Here is a 19,355-nt window from a genome sequence, read left to right as displayed (position 1 = left end):
CGCAGGGTCCCTGTCTGTGCAGCCCGGATCGGCAGTGCCCGCGTCCTGAGCGCCGGTCTGAGGCTGCCCTCCCGCCCGTGCACAGCTTGGGTCCCAAGGACACGGAGGTCACGGAGGTGGTGGGTGAGGCCAGGATGCCCTCCCCATGCACCACGTTCCGGCTTTGGGCACAGGACTTGCTCCTTCCTTGGGCTATTGCCGGCCACATCTTCCCGTGGCCAGAACACGCTCACAATCCACGCTGTTTTATTTGTGAAACACCCCCACAGGATTGCATTTCAAACACCAACTAGAGGACCTGTGCCCTATGCTTGCGTATGCTCTTTTGCACAAATGCAAGGATCCGTTTTGCTAACATGTGGGGGAGAAAACGCAACATGAGCATCTAGGAAAGTATCTTACGAACAAAACGCTTCCTTCTGAGCACCTGTAATGCCCAAGCTTTCAAGAACAACCTCCCCAAAGTACCCCCCCCCCCATGCCTTCCTCCTCCCTGGCCTCATTCTGCATCTGAATTTGTCTAGGGCTGTAAGCAAGACGGAGAAACCACTTGATGACCTATCAGAATCACTTCGCATCAGACACAGACGCTCAGGAGAACCGTTCACTGACTTCCAGTACTAAAGGTGCGAAGGGTTTGCACGGAAGTATTTTTCCATGGTATGCAATTCTAGGCAGCCTTTCTGCTTTATACTTTTGTGTTGTATTTGAAAAATTCGTAACCTTATCATTTCCATAATCCGACAAATGTTATAACAAAGGGAGAAGTGAACACGTTGAAGAGTCAGCTTATGAAGGCAGAACCGGGTCAGGACACGCAGGACTGTGTAAGCCCACTGGACAGTAAACCCGCTCTTCCCACACGTACAGTCATTCGAAGTGACTCATCCAGTGACTGCAACCCCCACCCCCACCCTGTGAGGACTGTCCTCCTTCCTTGTTGGAAACCTCCAAATCCAAACAAACACAGGGAGTGCCCTGCTTTAGGGGTGCCTTCTGATTCTGTCTATAGCAGTGAGCTTGATCTGCAGCCCTGAGAGCAAGACCACCACGGCCAGGCCTGGAGGGGCAGCCCTGGAGATGGCCCAGGGTAGGGTTGGAAACAAACGCTCTCTTTTCGTTTTCAGAAGGAAAAAAAAACAAAGCAAAGCACCAAACATTTTTTTTTTAAAGATTCTATCCATTTATTTGAGAGAGACAATGAGATAGAGAGAGAGCACGAGAGGGGGGAGGGTCCGAGGGAGAAGCTGAGCAGGGAGCCCGATGTGGGACTCGGTCCCGGGACTCCAGGATCATGACCTGAGCCGAAGGCAGTCACTTAACCAACTGAGCCACCCAGGCTCCCAGCACCAAACATTTTTAAAGAAAGGGGGGGACGCACACATGCATAAGACGAAAATCTAGCTCTGTATTTATCACTGTGCCATGTCCACACGGTGCCTGGGCTGTCCGCACCGGGAGCTGCTTCATGGTTTTCTGCACCAGCTGGAGCGTCCCGGGCACCCCCCCCCCCGCCTTGCGGCACAAGGGTGTAAACACCTCCAGCTTTTCGGTGGGACCCCAGCGAGGCTGCACAGGGACGGGGCAGAGATGGCCCGTACTGCTGCAGAGGGTTGGATTCTTCACCCCACCCCCACTGAAACCAGCTCCTGCAAACCGCCAGAACCGCCTCCCGCTCCGAGTCCCAGCGTCTGACTCTCCTGGAATGGCATCCTGAGCCCGCTGGGTGTGTGGCCCCGGCCCTGTGTGGGCGGCTGGGTCGCCATGCTCCCTGGCCTCTATGTGCAAAATGTCATCTTGTTTCCTGGGTCGCCCTGGGGAAGCCAGTGGGGGGGCAGGGGGGCGTCCACCTGCCCTGTTGGCTCCCTGTGGGCCCTGCACTCTGATGGTACCTCCGAGAGCCTCGTTAACTTGCCCCCACCTGACTTGAGAGGCACAACGCGAGGAGGGCAGTGGTCCAAGCGGCACCTGGGCAAGCCCTGGGGAGGGCTGGGGTTTGCAGACAGACAGAGGGCCGGGTGAGTCAGGCCGAGGTGGGAGCTCCAGAGCATCTCACCCCCTGGCCCCGGCGCCGAGGGTCAGTCGTCCTCGATGGTGAGCTCGTGCTGAGTGGCCTCCTCGATGTCCTGAAGCAGAGCTTCACGCGCTCCATCTGTTGGAGGAAAGGCATCTCTGAGAAGGCCCACGTGGCAGGAACACCTGCCACAGCTGCCCGTGGACAGAAGAGGCCCCCGCGGGCTGCATGCCCCTCCCCACCCAGCCCTGCCCCTCAGCTCTCGGGCACCCCTGCTTCCGTGTGCCGGGCATCACAACTGCACCACGGAGCGGCAACTGCCCAGAGGGCCGAGTCTGTGTGGGCACCGGAGGGGTGGCTGAGGACCCAGGGAAGTCAGAGGGGGCCGGAGGGCTGGGGACAGGGAGGGCCAGCCGGGGGTGTGTCGGGGACGTCCCTGCGGGGCGGAGTAGACAGGTGGTGTCCCGGGGCTGCAGCAGGGAGAAGGGCCCAGGCCAGGGCGGGGAACACGGGCAGGATGAGCCCTGCTCCTGACCGAGACGAGGGCTTGGCCTCATAGAAGCCACGGCGGGGGGTGGGGTGGGGGTGGCTGAGCCAGACCGCGCAGGGGCATGCGCAGGGGCATGCGCAGGGGCTGGATCGCGGAGGACGGGGTTGGCGGTGGAAGAAAAGACTGGGGTCCTCGGCCCCCCATGGCGGGTCCCCCACAGATCGAGGTCCTCCAAATAGCCTGGAAGTGTAAAAAAGTAGCAGCAGTCCCTGGGTGGGGGCAAATGAGGACCAGGAGAAGCTGGTGTTGTCAGCAAGGGCATGGGCGGATGGCAGAATGAGCGGGGACAGCAGAGCCGGGGCACGGGCCACCAGCAAGCATGTGAACCCCTCCCAGAGCCCAGAGCAGTCAGAGGGGCTGGAAGCTGGGCGCCTGCACGAGGGGCCCCGTGGGCCCAGGGCCTGCCCCACCTCTGGGACAATCTCCGCCACACAGTGAGACCCCGAGGCGTCCTGCGGTGACCTTGGAAAGTGGAACCCAGCACCCCTCTGAGGGGCGGACAAGGGGTGAGGGAAGAAAGAAGAGACAGAAAGAAGCCGTCCAGGCTGCCCCACACCTGACTTCCACGGAGTCCCAGCAGGTGGAGCGGAGCCACGGGTCTCAGAGGCCGCAGAGGGAGGGGTGAAGGTTTCCCAGAGGGACCCAACGGACCCACGGGCGCCCAGCCCACGAGCCAGGCCGTGCACTGCACACGTTCCACCTCTGGGCAGCGGACCTGGACAGCCGGGGTCAGCCGCGGCCCCACGTGAGGGGCAAGGTGGAAGTCCCCCAGCAGTGCCCTTCTCAGAACCTTCTAGAACAGCAGGGTGTCACAGGAGAGGTGAACCCGCTGAGGGGCCGGGATACAGTGCTCAGAGCAGGAAAGGGGCCCTGGGGACGGGTCAGGGACGGGGCCAGGGTTGGGTCGGGGCCCCAGTCAGGGACAGGGTCAGGCTGGGGATAGTCGTACCACAGTGGCCAGCTTCTTCAGGTCCCGCTTCCTCCTCCTGGCCGTGTTGGGGATCCCGGGCAACCCCACGGGTCGAGGCCAGCTCCTTGCTCCGCGGGACTCCGCTCGCTGCTGCCGCCGCCAAGTGACCGAGGCTGCTGTGGGCGGATCTTCCCTGGGAGCCCGGGGGTCTGGGTTGGGCCCTGGCTGCCCACTGGCCGCCCTGGAGGCCCAGATGTTAGAAAGCCGTGGGGTCTGGAGGGCAGCCGTGGGGCTGAGCCCTGCCCGGGGGGCCGGGGGCTTCCAGGAGAGGGGTGCAGGCAGCGGGGGTCCAGGCGCAGGGCCCTCTCCTGGGTGGAAGGGGACGTGGCCTGCTGGCCTCCTGCGCAGGCTGGGGGAGGCTTCCTGCGGGGTGCTGTGCTTTAGGACCTTTCTCAAGGGCAGCTGGCTCCTCAGTGAAGAAGGGCCCTCGTCTTCCTCAGAGGAGCTCACCCTGGAAAACTGCCGAGACAGATCACAGATGTCGGCTCCCGTGATGGTCCCGGCAGGAGCCTCAGGCCGGGCACCAGAGCCCGCCGGGCACGGCCCCCTCCTCCCTGGCCTCTGCCCTGGGCACAGAGCCTCCAGTCCCGTCCCGGGTGGGAGTGTGCGACCCAGAGCGCGCTCCCGCCATTCCAGCCTTTGCACCCAAGTCGCCTGGTCTATTTTTTTGGTCAAAAGCAAACATGGGTCCAAAATGGGGTCTTAATAATGGAATTGAAAAAGAAGGGGTTTTCAGGTAAGAACACTTTTTTTTTTTTAAGGGGAAAACTGTAAAACATTGTCAATGAAATCATCTTAACATTCACGCTCAACATGAAAGAGCAGAAGAGCTGCTCTCTGTACGAGGGGACGGCGCATCAGGCAGGGGTGCGGACACCGAGCATCCTGATCCCGAGCCTTGGCGGGCAGCAGAAGCTCCTTCAGAGTGTTTTTCCATCGAGAACAAAGCCTCGGGGAAAACCCTCAAACTCCTCTGCTCTCGGCCTTTCCCTGATGCTGACAAACTGTCTTCAGCAAACAGTTTTATTGTCATCCTAAGGGCGTGGTCTCCATGGCGCTCCTTGTCAGGTTGTCATGTCAAAAGGACGTGACAGACTGAGCAGCTTGGTTTTTGAAAGAAGCCCTCATGTGTCTTTTAAAGAGGTATTAATTCACACTGCGGTGCATCCGAGCCAATCCCCTACCAGTCTAGGTAACTTTCAGAGGAAAGTGATTTTATGTTAAATGCCACCGATGGAATGGGGGAAAGTATTTGCAAAGTACAAATCCAATAAGGGGATACTACCCGAAGTATGCAAGGAATTCATACGGCTCAATAGCAAAAAGCCAAATAATCCAATTAAAACATGGGCAGAGGACGTGAACAGACATTTCTCTAAAGAGGACATCCAGACAGCCGACAGACACATGAAAAAAGGCTCCACATCACTCAGCACCAGGGAAATGCAGATCACACCGACAAGGAGATACCACCTCACACCTGTCAGGATGGCCAAAATCAACAACACAAGACATAACAGATATTGGTGGGGATGCGGAGAAAGGGGACCCCTCGTGCACTGTTGGTGGGAATGCAAACTGGTGCAGCCACTCTGGACAACAGTATGGAGGGTCCTCAAAAAAAAAAAAAAAAGAAAAATTGGAATATCACGTGCCCCAGCAATTCCACGTCTGGGCATTTGGCCACAGGGAAGGAAACCATCATCCTGAAAAGGCAGCGACCGACCCTGCCACGTTCACTGCAGCCGTGTTCACGATGAACAGCCCACGCTTTGCTGAATCCCACTCTCGGGGGCCGATCTCATGCACCTGTTTGCTAGTGGGAAGAACAGTTTCTGGTGATGATATCCATTGCGGGCCCTGCTTCCCAAAAGTATCAAGAAAGCCATTGTCATGCATGGTGCGGGAGGGACTGGAACTTCTCTCCAACAACAAGTGGATATAAGTGTGAAGATGGAGTGATTGGGACATGCCCGGAAGCCCAGGGTCTTGGTGGTGGCCCACCAACTGGCTTCCGCTCGGGGGGAGAACAGAGCCACTAGTCAGTGCAAGATACTACTGTGGGGTTTTCCTTGAATTCCTGCTGTGCATTTGCACCTGAAGCGATGTATCTGGTAGTGAGTTTTTGGGGAGGCAGAGCTGAGAAGCGTAGTCGTGGTAGTGAAGTAATAACGGGCTAAAGCTTTCCTAGAACAGAGAACAGATGCTTATGTTGCCTTAAATGTGAGCCTGATCAGAAATGCTCCAAGGCCGTGGGAAAGCGTCCTAGCCACCGTTTGCGGCGCAACAATCACGCCGGCACTGAGGGGCGTTAAGACAGACACGGGTGGTCACGGTTTCTGTGGGTGGGGGGCTTGGGCTCTCCCACGGGGCTGCTGCCCTCCAGTCCTGGTTAAAATCAAAGCACAGGGGGACAAGTAAAACTAGAAAGTCTAATGTCAGCCTTCCTGTCATCCGGCTCCCCTAAGTAGCTACCGTTAGCAATTTGTAAGAAAACAAAAAGCACGAAATGCATGTCCTGTAACAAAAGAAGTTCACATTTCATAAATGGAATCCTGATGCGCATGGTTGTGCAGCTTTTCACCTCATCGGTGATGGGCCACGTCCCTCTCTGAACAAAGCACGTCAGGTCGCTTATTTGAGCGTGGCAGAGCTGGGTGTTTAAATTCCCCAGAGGGGCTTAGAGGTGGGCCAGGGCAGAAGAGGTCCATAAATACGGTCTGGCGGGAAGGGGTTGTTGCTCGTGGAAACGCGTTCAGTGGAGCGTGCTGGAGCATTCCAAATCGGATTCCGGTGAGCTCTTAGAGCATGCTTCCGAGGTGAGTATATCATGACCAGGCAGCTGGGGGAAGTGCCAGCCCAGCTGAAAACCGAAAACAGGTCGGACTGTGCCGAACGTCCACAGGAGAGTCTCCCGGTCCCGGGGCCAGAAAGCCAGTCGGGAGTGCCCTCCTGGGGGGTGGTCGGTCCCAGAGCTGCTACTGTGTAGGTCTCAGGGTGCTCTTGGTACATTGTTTCCCTTTGCAAAACCCGTAGAGATTGACGAATGTGAACTCTAACCACCCGAAAAGCTGGATTCACTCCAGAGGATGAGTCAGCATCAGTAAGGGCCCAAGTGTTTCCCAGAGTGGCCGCGCGGTCCTCCAGCCTCGCGGGCATGCACGGGAGTCCAAGTCGCTCCACATCCTCACCGGCATTCGGGGTCGGCGGCTCCTAAGGTGTTCTAATGTTTGCTTTCTAACAGGTGAGCAGTGGTACCTCACGGCGGGATGGTTTTCATGTGCATTTCTTTCACGACCAGTGATGGTGAACATCTTATCCTTTATTGCCCACCTACTTACCGCGTATACATCTTCTTTGCTGGTTAAAGGTTGAACACCTGTGCCCTGTCAACAAAGGCAAACAGAATCAGCTCGCTTATTAACAGCCTGGCACTGGGTCAGAAAGCGCATCCGGCTCCACACCATCTATTGGAGGCTGCACCGGAGACAAAGGGCTTCGGAAAGATCCAGAGCATTATGGCAGCAAAGACAACCCACGGCGGGGGGGGGGACATGTGAACACAGGAGCACCTCTGCTATTAAGAGGCCAAATTCATGGAAAAATACATTAGATGAGTTCAAAAACAAAAGCACAGTGTGATTAAAAAGTCTAAATGTTTTCCTGCTTTAAGCACCTTTGCTCCAGATGCCGCAGCATCAACAGAGAGCAAAATCCACAGAGAAATACGGAGAAACACAAATAAACTAGTAATCGAGGCTACTTCACGGTGTTGGGTTTTTTTTCTTCTTCTTTCTAAGCCTATGGTAGATCAAAGAGAAAAAGAAGAGAAATGATCCAAATCCCATGGAAGGTCATCAGCGCTTGTAAAGGGAGACAAAGTCATTCTACTTCCAAGAGGGACCAGGCTCAGTGCAGAGGAGGGGTATGCACCAGGCGGGGCTTCTACCAGAAAGGCATTGCGAGCGAACAGGAGCATATTTTCTGATTAGCAGGAGCTACCCTGAACTAACTTACTCATGGAAGTGAACTGAGAACCAATACACAATTAAATGCTGATATGCTTTTCCATAAGAACAATTTGAGAGCTGCCTGGGTGGCTCATTGGGTTAAGGGTCTGCCTTCGGCTCAGGTCTTGATCCCAGTGTCCTGGGATTGAGCCCCGCGTCGGGCTCTCTGCTTAGCGGGGAGTCTGCTTCTCCCTCTCCTTCTGCTTGTCGCTCCCCCTGCTTGTGCTCATTCTCTCTCTCTCTAATGAATAAAATAAAATCTTTTTTTTAAAAAAAAGAACAATTTGGGGCTCCTGGGCGGCTCAGTCGTTAAGCGTGTGCCGTCGGCTCAGGTCATGATCCCAAGGTCCTGGGATCGAGCCCCACATCGGGCTCCCTGCTCGGCGGGAAGCCTGCTTCTGCCTCTCCCACTGCCCCTGCTTGTGTTCCCTCTCTCGCTGTGTCTCTCTCTGTCAAATAAATAAAATACTAAAAAAAAGAACAATTTGATACGTTTTTGATAGAATACTGTAGCACTAACAGCTTACAGAAAGAACGGTGTGGGTTTTCAGTTACGTACTCAGCACAAAAAATAGAGACATACATCTGGGAATATTATACAGGAAGAGATGGGTTTTAAATGAGCAGGGAAGGGAGGTTTTTTTTTTCTTCTTTGGGTGTTGTTGTTCCAGTGGGTCGGCCATTTAGAAAAAAAAAAGTAGCAAAGCCAAGTCCCTACCTCATACCCTACAGGAAAATAAATTACAAGGGACTGAATATTATACTCTTTAAAAAATTCAGATTGCAAAAAAGAAACAGAATAATTTTTAAAAATCAGAAACAAATTGGATTCTTATATCATTCACCAAGATCAATTCCAACTGCATATAAGATGCAAATGTTGTGAGACATGACATGAAATGGGGTCACTTATGTTGAGGGGTTTAGATGGAGCCGGGAGGCCATCAGCGGGGGGGGGGGGCTCGTCCTTGTTCTCAGTCCTCAGGGTGAAACTAGAAACTTTGAACCTGGCCAAACCCCACGTACCCCGAGCCCCTGCAACTTGCTGCCCTAAGAGATTTTACTCCAATTCTCTTCAACCAACCTGAATTTTCTGCTGCCAACACCAGTCAAAATTCTTTCTAAGCAACATATACAAACTTGCCCTGTTGTCTTTAAAAGCCCCTGAGTTTTGTCCCCTAAGGGGACACAATTTGGGTTGCTCCCCGAACTGCAATCCTGAGACCCCACATAAACGCTTTGTTTTAGGTCAGTTCTGCCTCTTTGCCAACAAGGTACAAACACAGAACTCTCAAAGCAGTAGAAGGAAATGCGGGTGGCTTGCTCTGTAAACTGGTAAGGCTTTCAAATGATAACTCATGACACAGAAGCCATAAAGGAAAAGAAGTTGAAATACAAAATTTTAAACTTCTGTAAAGAAAAACAGATGACATAGTCAGTGAAAACAGATGGCCCACAATTGCTATGAAAGATAACAGGCTAATATTCCTCCAAACCAGGGGAAAAAACTAAACCCTTAATGGATTAACATGCAAGGACCCTTAATGGGTTTTTTTTTTAATATCAAATGTGTTTTTAATATATTGATAAGAAAAGATGTCTGTTTTGGGTACAGGCTTTTTTTTTTTTTCCAAACTGAGGAAAAATAAGGATCTAATGTTCTAGAAGAAGCTAAAAATAACATTAGGTTATAGTGGGGGCTAGGGAGGGCGGCAAGGGCCACTCCATACCTGCTTAGCCCTTTTATTTTGACACCTAGCCTACAAATGAAGAAGGGAGAAAGGTCCCTCCCTGGGGAGACTCGAGGAGACCTGGGCAGCCCCCCCCCATCCGGCTGGGCTGGGGAGTGGTTAGGGTCCGAGAGTCAGGGCTCTGAAACCGCCCCCCCCGGGGACCCTTCCAGTCCTGCACCCCGCTTTTCTTTGCACATATGGAGCAGGCATGACGAGGGCTCCCCTCCTGCTCCTGGTGCTGGCCCCCCGACCCCCGCAAGGCCACACGGGGCCCAGGCCCGCAGGACAGGCTGGGGAGGGGAGGGAAAAGGGGAGGGAGGGCGGGGTGTGCAGGACCTGGAACCTCACAGATGGGTCGGGGGAGGGTGTGTCGGGTCCCAGCGCAGGGCGCCCCAGGCCAGGGGAGGCGGGCAGTGGTACCTGTGCCCCGGGCTCCATCCTGCCTCCACGCGGGGACGCGGCCGCCGCACCCCAAGCCGGCGCCCAGAAGCACCCGCGGCGCGGGCCCGCAGGCAGGCCAGGCAGGCGAACGCGACCCCCGGTGCGCGGCCTGCACCTGTCGCTCCCTGGCGGCGCAGGCGCAGGGCCGAGCGCGGGCGGGGCGAGCCCCGAGGGTCTCCACCTGGCGGGTTCCGACGCGCACCTGTGTGGGTCGCCCGCCTTCCCGCGGTGGGCGCTGGACGCCCAGGCCTGAGCCGTCGCCGTGCGCTCCGGCGCGCCGGGCGGTTTACCTGCCGCTGCCCGACAAGCTACAGGAGTGGGGACCATCAGCCCGTCCTCGCACCAAGGCAAGGCTCGTGTCCCCAGGCGGGGAGCGGAGAGTGGACTCACAGCTGTCGGACTCCCAGAGTCCTTGGCGCTGGGAGGACCCCTCCCAGCCGTCATGGGGTGGGCGTCTGAACCCCCGCAGGGCCCCAGGCGGCGCCGAGGTTCTGACGGGCAGCCCTGGTGGGACCCGGACCGGCATTGCGGGCCGCTCCCAGGCGCATGCGCGGGCCGGTGCCGGTGCCGCCCGGGTGGGCTCCTGCCACGGCCGGCGACCTCGGGAGTGGGGCGGCGGGGGGGCAGGCGGGAGGCCGGCGCCCGCTGACCAGCGTCTTAACATATCATTAGTGAATAACAGTTAAAAAAAAAAAAAAAAACCCATCTCGCCTGCTACCGTCCATCCTTTTCCAGATGGGGAAAGTGAGGGCCACAGTGGGGAAGAGTTTGTCCCAAGTCCCGCAGGGAGCCCGGTGGGGCTGCCCTGACGACATGCCAGTGTCCTGTTGTTTCCTCTCGGTGTCAGGCCATCTGAGGGTCCCCTGGCCTCCTGGCACCCCGGGTCCCCTGGCCTCCTGACCCCAGCGTTCCCCTGACGTCCTGGCACTCAGGCATGCTGATTTGAGTGTAGCATACGGCGCTTTTGTTTGTGTCCGCTGCTAAAAACAATTTCGAAATCTGCAGTGTGTGTCGAGGGTCACGTTAGTCGGGCAGACCAACGTCATCTGTCACCAGCACCCTTCGCTGCCGCCCTGGGCAGCGCTCTGCGGGGCAAGTGCGGGGGTCTGGACATGCGCAGGGGTGCAGCCTGCGGAGGAGTTGGCCCCATACCCTGCTCCTGGTCCCTGCTGGGAGTCCAGCATGTTCCTAGAGCGGTGCTCAGAGAGGCTGGGTGCCCGGAGCTGGACGCCTCTCGCTGGGCAGAGGCGACTTCAGGCGCGACTCGAATGCAGCTGGCAGATGCACCCATATGCGCCTGCTGGTCTGCCACACGGAAACCTGCATCGCGGGTGCAAGTACTGCTCTTGGTGCAGGAAAGTCCGGTTCAGAGCCCGGGTCTTGTTACGTAGAAGGCGCGAGCTTTGGACGAGACATGCAGACGGTCCAGGGCAGTGAGAGCTGCGCCACTGGGCTTAAAGATCATGTGCGGGGGGGATGCCCAGGAGCGCTTGGCCGGCGGGAAGTACTCAGCAGCTGGTGGCATCTGCATTCACTGTACCTACTTATCTTCCATCAGCCTTTCCATTCCACCTTGCTGGGCCTTTCGGAACGCCGGCAAAGCAAATTACCCATTGTTTCTGCATTGCATATTTATTTTCTGTATATTATGATGCTTTGGCATCTTAAGACCTTTCTGGCTTGGGAGAGGTTGCCCCGCGTGGGGTTAGCCAATCCTCAAAGATATAAAAGGACCCAGTGGGGAGCATGCCTTCCATATGGGAACCAAGCAGCCCAGAGCCGTACCTCCTCCATCTAGACGGAGCAGCCCAGGGGACAATACTCTTTTTAGGGCCAGGTGCCAGGCAACTAGGGACACCCTACAGCTTAGACCCTGCTGGAATTATTCAAGGCAGCCAATGCTAAGCTGCTTACACTGCCCTGCTCTGCCCTTTCCCATGGAAGCCCCAGTAAGGGTTATGGCCTGGGCTCTCTCCTCCTCCTGCTGCTTCTGCCTCCTGACCACCCTGATGCCTTCATGTGGAGTGCTGTGCCCCCTGTCTGTAGGACCCGGAATATAATAAACTTTCCTTCTAAGCCCCATTCCTATCTAGTCCTGTGTCCCATTGACTGTACTATCCCATACCCAACACGTGTATTCCTAGAACAGATTCTACACAACGAGTATGCTCAAGGTTGCATTTGACCTCAGGTTGTAAATAAGAGGTTAAGGACTGGTACTTTTTGTAAACCACTACAGAAAGGAAAAAAAAAAAAACCCTGTAAATCTCATTACTAATCAAATAAGTAAATTTCATTAATAATCAAATAGCACAAGTACTGCTTTCAGTTCGTTAACATTTGTAAAGATAAACTGTCAAAATACCTTCCAAGATAGGAAGTGCCAGGTTTACTTGTGAATCCTACTGAACATTTAAGAAAGAAATTATACCAATTCTTTACAATCTCTACCAGGAGATATAAACAGAGGAAATGGTTCTTAACCCATTCTTTGAGACCAGCATTACCATAATACCAAAAACAGATGAAGACATTACAAGAAAGGAAAACGACAGATCAAAATCTTTCATGAATACAGATGGAAAAATCCTCAACAAAATATTAGCACATCAAATCCAACAATGTATAAAATAATTATATGCCATGACCAAGTGAAATTTATTCCAGGTGTGCAAGGCTGGTTCAAGAATTAAAAATCATCTAATGTAACCCATCACACCAAGCTAAAGAAATAGCACGTGATCATATCAATAGAGGCAGAAAAAAACTTGACAAAATCCAACACACATTCATGATAAAATCTCAGTAAACTATGAATACAGGAGAACTTCCTAAACTTGATAAAGAATACCTATAAAAAGCTAAGTAAGATCACAGTTAATGGTGAGAATCTCAAAGCTTTCCCACTAAGATCAAAACAAGACAAAGATGTCCCCTCCCGCCAGAGCTTTTTAACATCATGGTGGGAGTCCTAGCTGATGCAGTCAGACCAGAAAAGGAAATAAAATGTATACTGATTGAAAAGGAATAAATAAAATTGTCTTTGTGGATGACAAAAAGAATCAATGAAAACAACTCCTGGAGCTAATAAGTGATTAAAGCAAAGTTGCAGGATACCGGGATACAGAATCAATCCCTTTTGAATATACCAGCAATGAATAAGTGGAATTTGAAATTAGAAACACACCACTTACATTAGCACCCCCAAAATGAAATACTTGTGTGTAAGTTTAATAAAATATGTACAAGAGCTATATGAAAAACTACTAGACTGATGGATGATCTCACATAAGAACTGAGTAAATGGAGAGGTGTCCCATGTCCACGGAGAGGAAGACTCGATTTTGTCAAGATGTCAGTTCTCAACTTGATCTAGAGATTCAAGGCGATCCCAGTCAAAGGTACAGTACGGTATTTTACTGATATCGATAAACTGATTCTCAAGTTAAAAAAAAGAGTCAAAAGACCCAGAATAGCCAACGCAATATTAAAGAACAAAGTGAGAGGACTGACACTACCTGACTTCAAAACTTACTGTAAAACTATGGTTTAATAGTATGTGAATCTATGGCATAAAGAGGGGTATTGGTAATTAATAGACAAACAGTGCAATGAAACAGCGTAGCGAGACCAGAAATAGACTCACATAGATACAGTCCGCTGGTCTTGGGCAAGCAAAGATAGTACAATGGAGAGATTATCTTTTAACAACAACTGGACATCCACATGCAAAGAAATGAACCTAGGCACAGACCTTACACCTTTCACAAAAAATTAAGTCACATGGATTGTAGGCTTAAGTGGAAAATGAAGAACTATCAACTCTGAGAAGATAACATGGGGAAAACCCAGATCGCCCTGGGTATGGTGATGAGTGAGTTTTTTGATGCCAAATACGTGATCCATGAAAGCAAAAGTGTAGAACCTGGACATCAGTAATATTTAAAACTTCCGATCTGTGAAAGAAAATGTAAAGAAATTAGAAGAGAAGCCACAGACTGGGAGAAAATATTTACAAAAGATGAATCTGATAAAAGACTGTTATCTAAAATGTTAAAAGAACTCTTAAAACTCAAAAGCAAGAAAACAAACAACCTGATTAATAAATGGCCAAAGGCCTTAACGGAAACAGTCCCCAAAGAAGAAAAACAGATAGCAAATAAGCACATGAAAAATTGCTCCACATCATACGTCATCTGGGGACTGCAAGTTAAAACAAGGAGATATAAGTAAATATCTATTAGAATGGCCAAAAACAAGATACTATCAACACTAAATGGGGAGGAGCATGTGATGCCTCTTGTGGTGTGACCAGGGTGACGGCTCCCCCCATGTTGTGTATCACTCACGCTGTGATGTAGGGGAGATACCCCATGATGTCTGTCCTGTGATGTAGGGGAGATACCCCCATGATGTTCATGCTGTGATGTAGGGGAGACACCCCGGCATGATGTCCATGCTGTGATTGTAGGGGAGACACCCCGGCATCATATCCCCACTGTGATGTAGGGGAGATACCCCCATGATGTCTGCACTGTGATGTGGGGGAGACAGTCCCATGATGTCTGCACTGTGATGTGGGGGAGACACCCCAGCATGATGTACTGGAGACTGTAATATAGGACACGATCCCCACTTTTCTGCACAGGGTCCTTGCCCTTTGAGCAGGTCAGAGAATAGGCGGAGGAGCTGTGTTACCTCCTGCCTGGTAGGCACCAGAGTACATTGTTGCCACCTCTGGGGGTGGCGAGGTCCCGCGGCCCCATGGGTGGTTCTTGGGGCTGGGGAGGGGATCCTGGCCATGGAGGTTGACCGATGGGGCTGTAGACACATTAGTGAGTAGGCGCAGAGAGCAGGCCCAGGTCAGGCGTCAGAGCGGGACCCCCTCCCCCCAACCCTGCCCAGGAGGTCCCAGGGCCAATCTGGTGGAGCAGGTTCTCCTCATCAGAGTCATGGACACTTGTGACCATCTAATGAGACCACCGACCTCATCTCCAGGAGATGATCATCAACGCTCCACCAAATGAATCCTGCCTGAGAGCCGAGCAGGGACCCGGGCCGACTCTTCTGGTTGCACCTCTTCCTTTATACGTGGGGCAGTGAAGAGCAGTAATGACTCGTGGGACTCCATCTGGGGAGCACAGGGACCGAGGTGGGCATCTGTCGGCTCCTGCAGAGTTCTGTCCATCACCCACCTGCCGCAATGACTCTCCTGACCATTGCCCTCTCCCCAGCTGTCCACCCGGTTCTTGCCGGCTGGCCTTCAGCAAGAGTGGAGGAGGGTTTGCTGAGGCCATGGCTCAAGCTGGAGCAAGCATCGGGGTCCCCCGGGAGCTTGGGCACCTGCTTCAGAGCTTGCCAGTCAGGGTCCAGGTGGCTGGGAATGTGCCTCTCTACCCAGGCCCCAGGTGACATGAGGCTGGTCTAACCCATGACACTTGGGCTGTAGATTCAGGCGAAGGTCAAGGGAATTGAACACACTTGGGCACCCCCCCCCCGTGTGCCCAGCACTTGGTACCCCAACCCCAGCAGCGCCCCAGGGTGTGCATGATTTGGGTGGCCTCCATTGCGGAGGGAATTCCTGTCCCTTCCCAGGGCCCCTTGGGCACTGGCCCCAGGCACACCCGTGAGCTCCTGCGTCTAGGATCTGGGCTGTGTGGCCGTGACAGGAGCGAGGTTACTTGCACGGATTTACATCATCCCCGATGTTGATCGAGGAACACGACGCAACATCTTTTTGTTTTTTTTCCCCTGGGGTTAAAAACAACTTCCCTTGGAGGGGCCTCTGGGTTACAGCGTTCCCTCCCTTTGAAGGTTTGACTTCGCCCTTGACCCTTGCATTGTTTTTTACAGCTCTGATTGCCCAATTTCCCCACTGCTGGTGAGTAAGTGGCACGCTGTGTGCGGGCGGAACTGGACCCACCAGGTGACGGCAGGCCCTGTGCAGTTTCATCATCTGGAGACGCCCCCGCCTCTGCCCAGAGCAGCCGAGAGGACACTGCCGCTCAGGATGGTGGAGGCCCCTTTGTTCAGGGCTCCCATTGCCCTCCCGCAGGCCAGGAAACTGAGGCCCAGGGAGGTGGTACAATGGGCCAGGACATGGAAATCCAAGGTGCCAACACAGGCAGACTAGCCGGGCAGGCACTGCGCCTCCCCGACCTGCCCCTGTCCCCCCACTCCCGAGTCCTACACACAGCAGGTGACACTTGTCCCCGCAGCCCCTGCAGCCAGGGGCCGATGCGTGTGCGGTGTCAGGAAGGGACTGACAGAGACGCTGGGCACAGTCAGGGTCCCCTTCACGTCACGCCCAGCCCTGGGTCGCACAGGGGGGTCGCTCTCCAGGTGGAGGATGTGCCCCGGGAGGCAGGGTGGGCGTCTCTCTGTGGCTGGGGCTCCACAGGGTTGATGCTCTTTCTTGCCTAGTACATATAACACATTCCGTACTCGGCACAGAAAGCTTCCCCTATGTGCCCCCACACTACCTTTCCACCCTGCCCCCCAAATACAGCCCTGATTGCCTTTGAGCTTGCAGTTTGCAGCCCTCCCTGACATCAGATGCTTGCAGGCTTCGATTTGGGCCCAGTGGGCTTCACCCCAGATGGTGGTGCGAAGCCTTACCCCGTGAGATCCTGGGAGGGTCCTCTGGCAACACTGGTGGGCACGGCGTGGTGCCAGGTGCATAAGGCAGGTCTGTGAAACCCCGGCTCCCCACCACCCCCTCCCCTGCTCTCCCTGCCCTGGGGCTCCTCCAACACTGGTCAGATGGGCAGGGGCGCCCATCGGTGTCCTCTGCAGGGTGCGGGGTGAGGGGGGCCGGGAGCCCTGCACTGCCCTCCCCGCCTGGCAGGAGACCCTTAGGCAAGGGCAGGTTTACACGGCCCTTCAGCAGGGCCGGTCCGGCGTGTCACACGCTTCTGGGACACCGGGGAGCCCCCGGCAAGGCTCCTGAGAGGAGAGGACATTCAGCGGGTCCCAAGGGCTGGCGAAGGGGCAGCAGGGAGTTCTTCGAATCCAGACCCACGCTGAGGAGACGGGGCCGAGCCTGGGAAAGGGCCCGTGGAGACGGAGACGAAACCGTGCACTGCTTCCCCAGGGACGGGACGCCCGCCTTGGCGGTCTCCCTTCCCGCCGTGTCTGCTGGGCTCTGGCCCCGCGGGACCCTCCCTCCGGCAGCACCCCTCCCTGTCCCTGGGGCCAGCTGCCCTTTCCTTCCTGCAGACGTTTGTGAGCGTGTCCGCGGACCGTTCTGCGTTCAGATCTCTGAGGGCAGGGCTGTGTCTCCGGGGTGGCTGGCCCGCCTCCGTCCCGGGGTCTGGCCTGCAGCCGGTGCCCAGCCTGAAGGGACATCGGCAGGATGGTCTCGGCACTGGTCTCTGGTCTGCAGGCCTGCCCCCTGGATCGTTCCCGGGGTCCCTTCTGACCACTGTACCCCTGGCCCCGCCTAAATCCTCCCATGGTGGCCCAACAGTATCTCCAGCTTCTGCCTCCTGTTCCCCCTGCTGTCATTCCAGCGTCCAGGCAGAAGAACTCTGGGTCCTTCCCCCAACACACCGCCCCCTTCCCGGTTCCCTGCCTCACCCACTCGCCTGCCCAGGGGGGCCATCCTCTGCTGTTTGGGAAGAACTTCTTCCCCTCCGACACCTGCCTTGGCTGGTGGCTTCTGTGGGAAGCGCCCATGCGTGGCTCCATGCCCTGTGGCCTGCTGTTTGCCACCACACTCTGGACTCTCCAGGGAAGCGCTTATCTCCAGGACCAGCTTATAATTGGCTGGTCCGGGGCGTACCTCCTGCCAGATGCCACGGCCCGCACCCCAGACGGCCCCCATCCTCTGCATGTCCTCTGCTGGGGGAAGGACAGGGTGTGAGACCTCCCGCGGAAGGCCGGGCGCCACGGGCAGCAGGACCCGGGACTCATGGGTGCACTCGGGAGCAGGCACCCCCAGGATGGACAGACAGGCAGGGCCCACAGAGGCCTCCAGGAGGAACTGCCCGGTTTGTATTGTTGTGGCCAGGGAAGCGGAGAACTCTGTCTCCGGGGTTTGGTTTGTGGCTACTGTGAGGCAAGCAGTGGAAACATTTGGGAAATAGATGTACAGGGAGAGGAACTTCCACTACGTGCTGAATGAGGGAGACCTGGGGTGGGGTTGGGGGCTTCACCAGGCAAGTGCACAACAGGGTGAACTGTCCAGGGCTGGCACGGACCCGCGCACAGTAGGTGGGCCCTGAATGTTTACCCAATGATGCCCTCTTGTGTGTGTGTGTGTGTCATTAAGGGACCATTTCAGGTAGACACATAGATCCTAAATGGAGGAAGTCAGAGGAAATTCAGAGCACAGATCCTTCTTTTGGAAATGAAATCATTTAGGAACCTACACCAAAAATAATGCGCAGCTAGTCGAAAGCCACGGTCAGCTCCTTAACCAGACACTGAACTTTACTCCATAAAAATAATGACAAACATGACCTTGAACTTCCAACTGCCATGATTTCCGCTGACCTTGTTTTGATCATAGCTGGTGCTGTGGTCAGGGACAGAGCAGAGCAGAAACCCAAGCCACCGGCCCAGTGAGGCGGCTACAAATGGAGCTGGTAAATTCATGGTAATGTGGTTACTCTTGAGATGGATAATAGATAGGATAATAAAAGTTACGATCATACGAAATGATGTAGTATTTACTAGATACTGTAAATCCAGAAAGATGGAGGTGTGCACAGGGCGAGGCAGTCCCTCCCTCAGTCCCTGATTTCACGCCCCTCCCCACCAAGGAGGCCCTGACATCAGTGTCTTATGCATTCCTTCCAAGATAGTCCATACATTTAGAATCACGCTGACCTGTATGTTCCTATTTTTTTGTACACAAACTGCATATTCTGTACCTCCTCATTTTCTAAAAAAGATTTTATTTATTTATTAGAGAAAGAGAGACTAGCGAGAGAGGGCAAGAGTGGTGGGTCAGAGGGAGAAGCAGACTCCCCGCTGAGCAGGGAGCCCGACGCGGGGCTTGATCCCAGGACCCCGAGACGGTGACCTGAGCTGAAAGGCAGACGCTTCACCGACTGAGCCCCCCAGGCGCCTGTGCACCTCTTCATTTGACTTCACTTGGACATTATACTTAGCTTGCAAAACTTCACTAAATCGTGGACGTTTTCTCTATCAGTAAGTGTGGAGCTGCCTGCTTCTTGTGAATAGCTGCCTAGTTTCTGGGGGCTGTGTGTCCACAAGAGCACCTGCAGGTCCCGGGGACGAACAGACCCATTTCCCACTGCCTTTAAAGATACAGTGACATTTTTCTTGCAACCCCAGGAGAATATCTAATAAAAAGGAGTTTTCACGAAAGAAAAAGACTCCTGATAAAAATTTGGTCCCACGGGGCACCTGGGTGGCTCAGACGGTTTGCACGCCAGACTCTTGGTTTTGGCTCAGGTCTGATCTCAGGGTCGTGAGATCGAGGCCCACATCCGGCTCTGCGCTCAGTGGGGAGTCTGCTTGAGATTCTCTTCCTCTACCCGCCTCCCCCCCCCCCCCCCGCCCGCTCTCGCTCTCTCTAAAATAAAAAAATCTTAAAGTTTTTTTTTTTTTTTTTTTTTTTTTGGTCTGAGACAGAAAGTCAGAGGAAGAAGCCTGGGGTCTGGGCTCC

At 54.5% G+C, this 19,355-nt stretch overlaps 1 protein-coding gene across 2 annotated transcripts; it reads right to left on the bottom strand.

The window, feature by feature from the left end:
- Positions 1-1,188: 1,188 nt before the first annotated feature.
- On the bottom strand, positions 1,189-18,577 carry CCDC201 (coiled-coil domain containing 201). Of its 2 annotated transcripts, XM_073885081.1 has the most exons (7): positions 17,297-18,577; positions 16,337-17,053; positions 14,706-14,913; positions 10,109-13,674; positions 6,876-6,920; positions 3,514-3,993; positions 1,189-2,152 (listed from the first exon to the last, which is right to left on the bottom strand). In XM_073885081.1, the coding sequence occupies exons 4-7, from the start codon at positions 10,160-10,162 to the stop codon at positions 2,024-2,026; spliced, it is 708 nt and encodes a 235-aa protein (XP_073741182.1). In that variant the 5' UTR covers positions 10,163-13,674; positions 14,706-14,913; positions 16,337-17,053; positions 17,297-18,577; the 3' UTR covers positions 1,189-2,023. The 2 variants fall into 2 exon arrangements, with proteins under 2 accessions (XP_073741182.1, XP_073741183.1); XM_073885082.1 differs by lacking the exons at positions 10,109-13,674; positions 14,706-14,913; positions 16,337-17,053; positions 17,297-18,577 and adding an exon at positions 9,698-9,892.
- Between the last annotated feature and the right edge of the window lie 778 nt (positions 18,578-19,355).

The sequence above is a fragment of the Callorhinus ursinus genome, unplaced genomic scaffold (genome assembly GCF_003265705.2).
Source record: "Callorhinus ursinus isolate GAN/ISIS: 27379988/994484 unplaced genomic scaffold, GSC_fseal_2.0 scaffold60, whole genome shotgun sequence".
Taxonomy (NCBI): Eukaryota; Metazoa; Chordata; class Mammalia; order Carnivora; family Otariidae; genus Callorhinus; species Callorhinus ursinus.
This window is presented reverse-complemented; position numbering and strand designations above follow the sequence as displayed.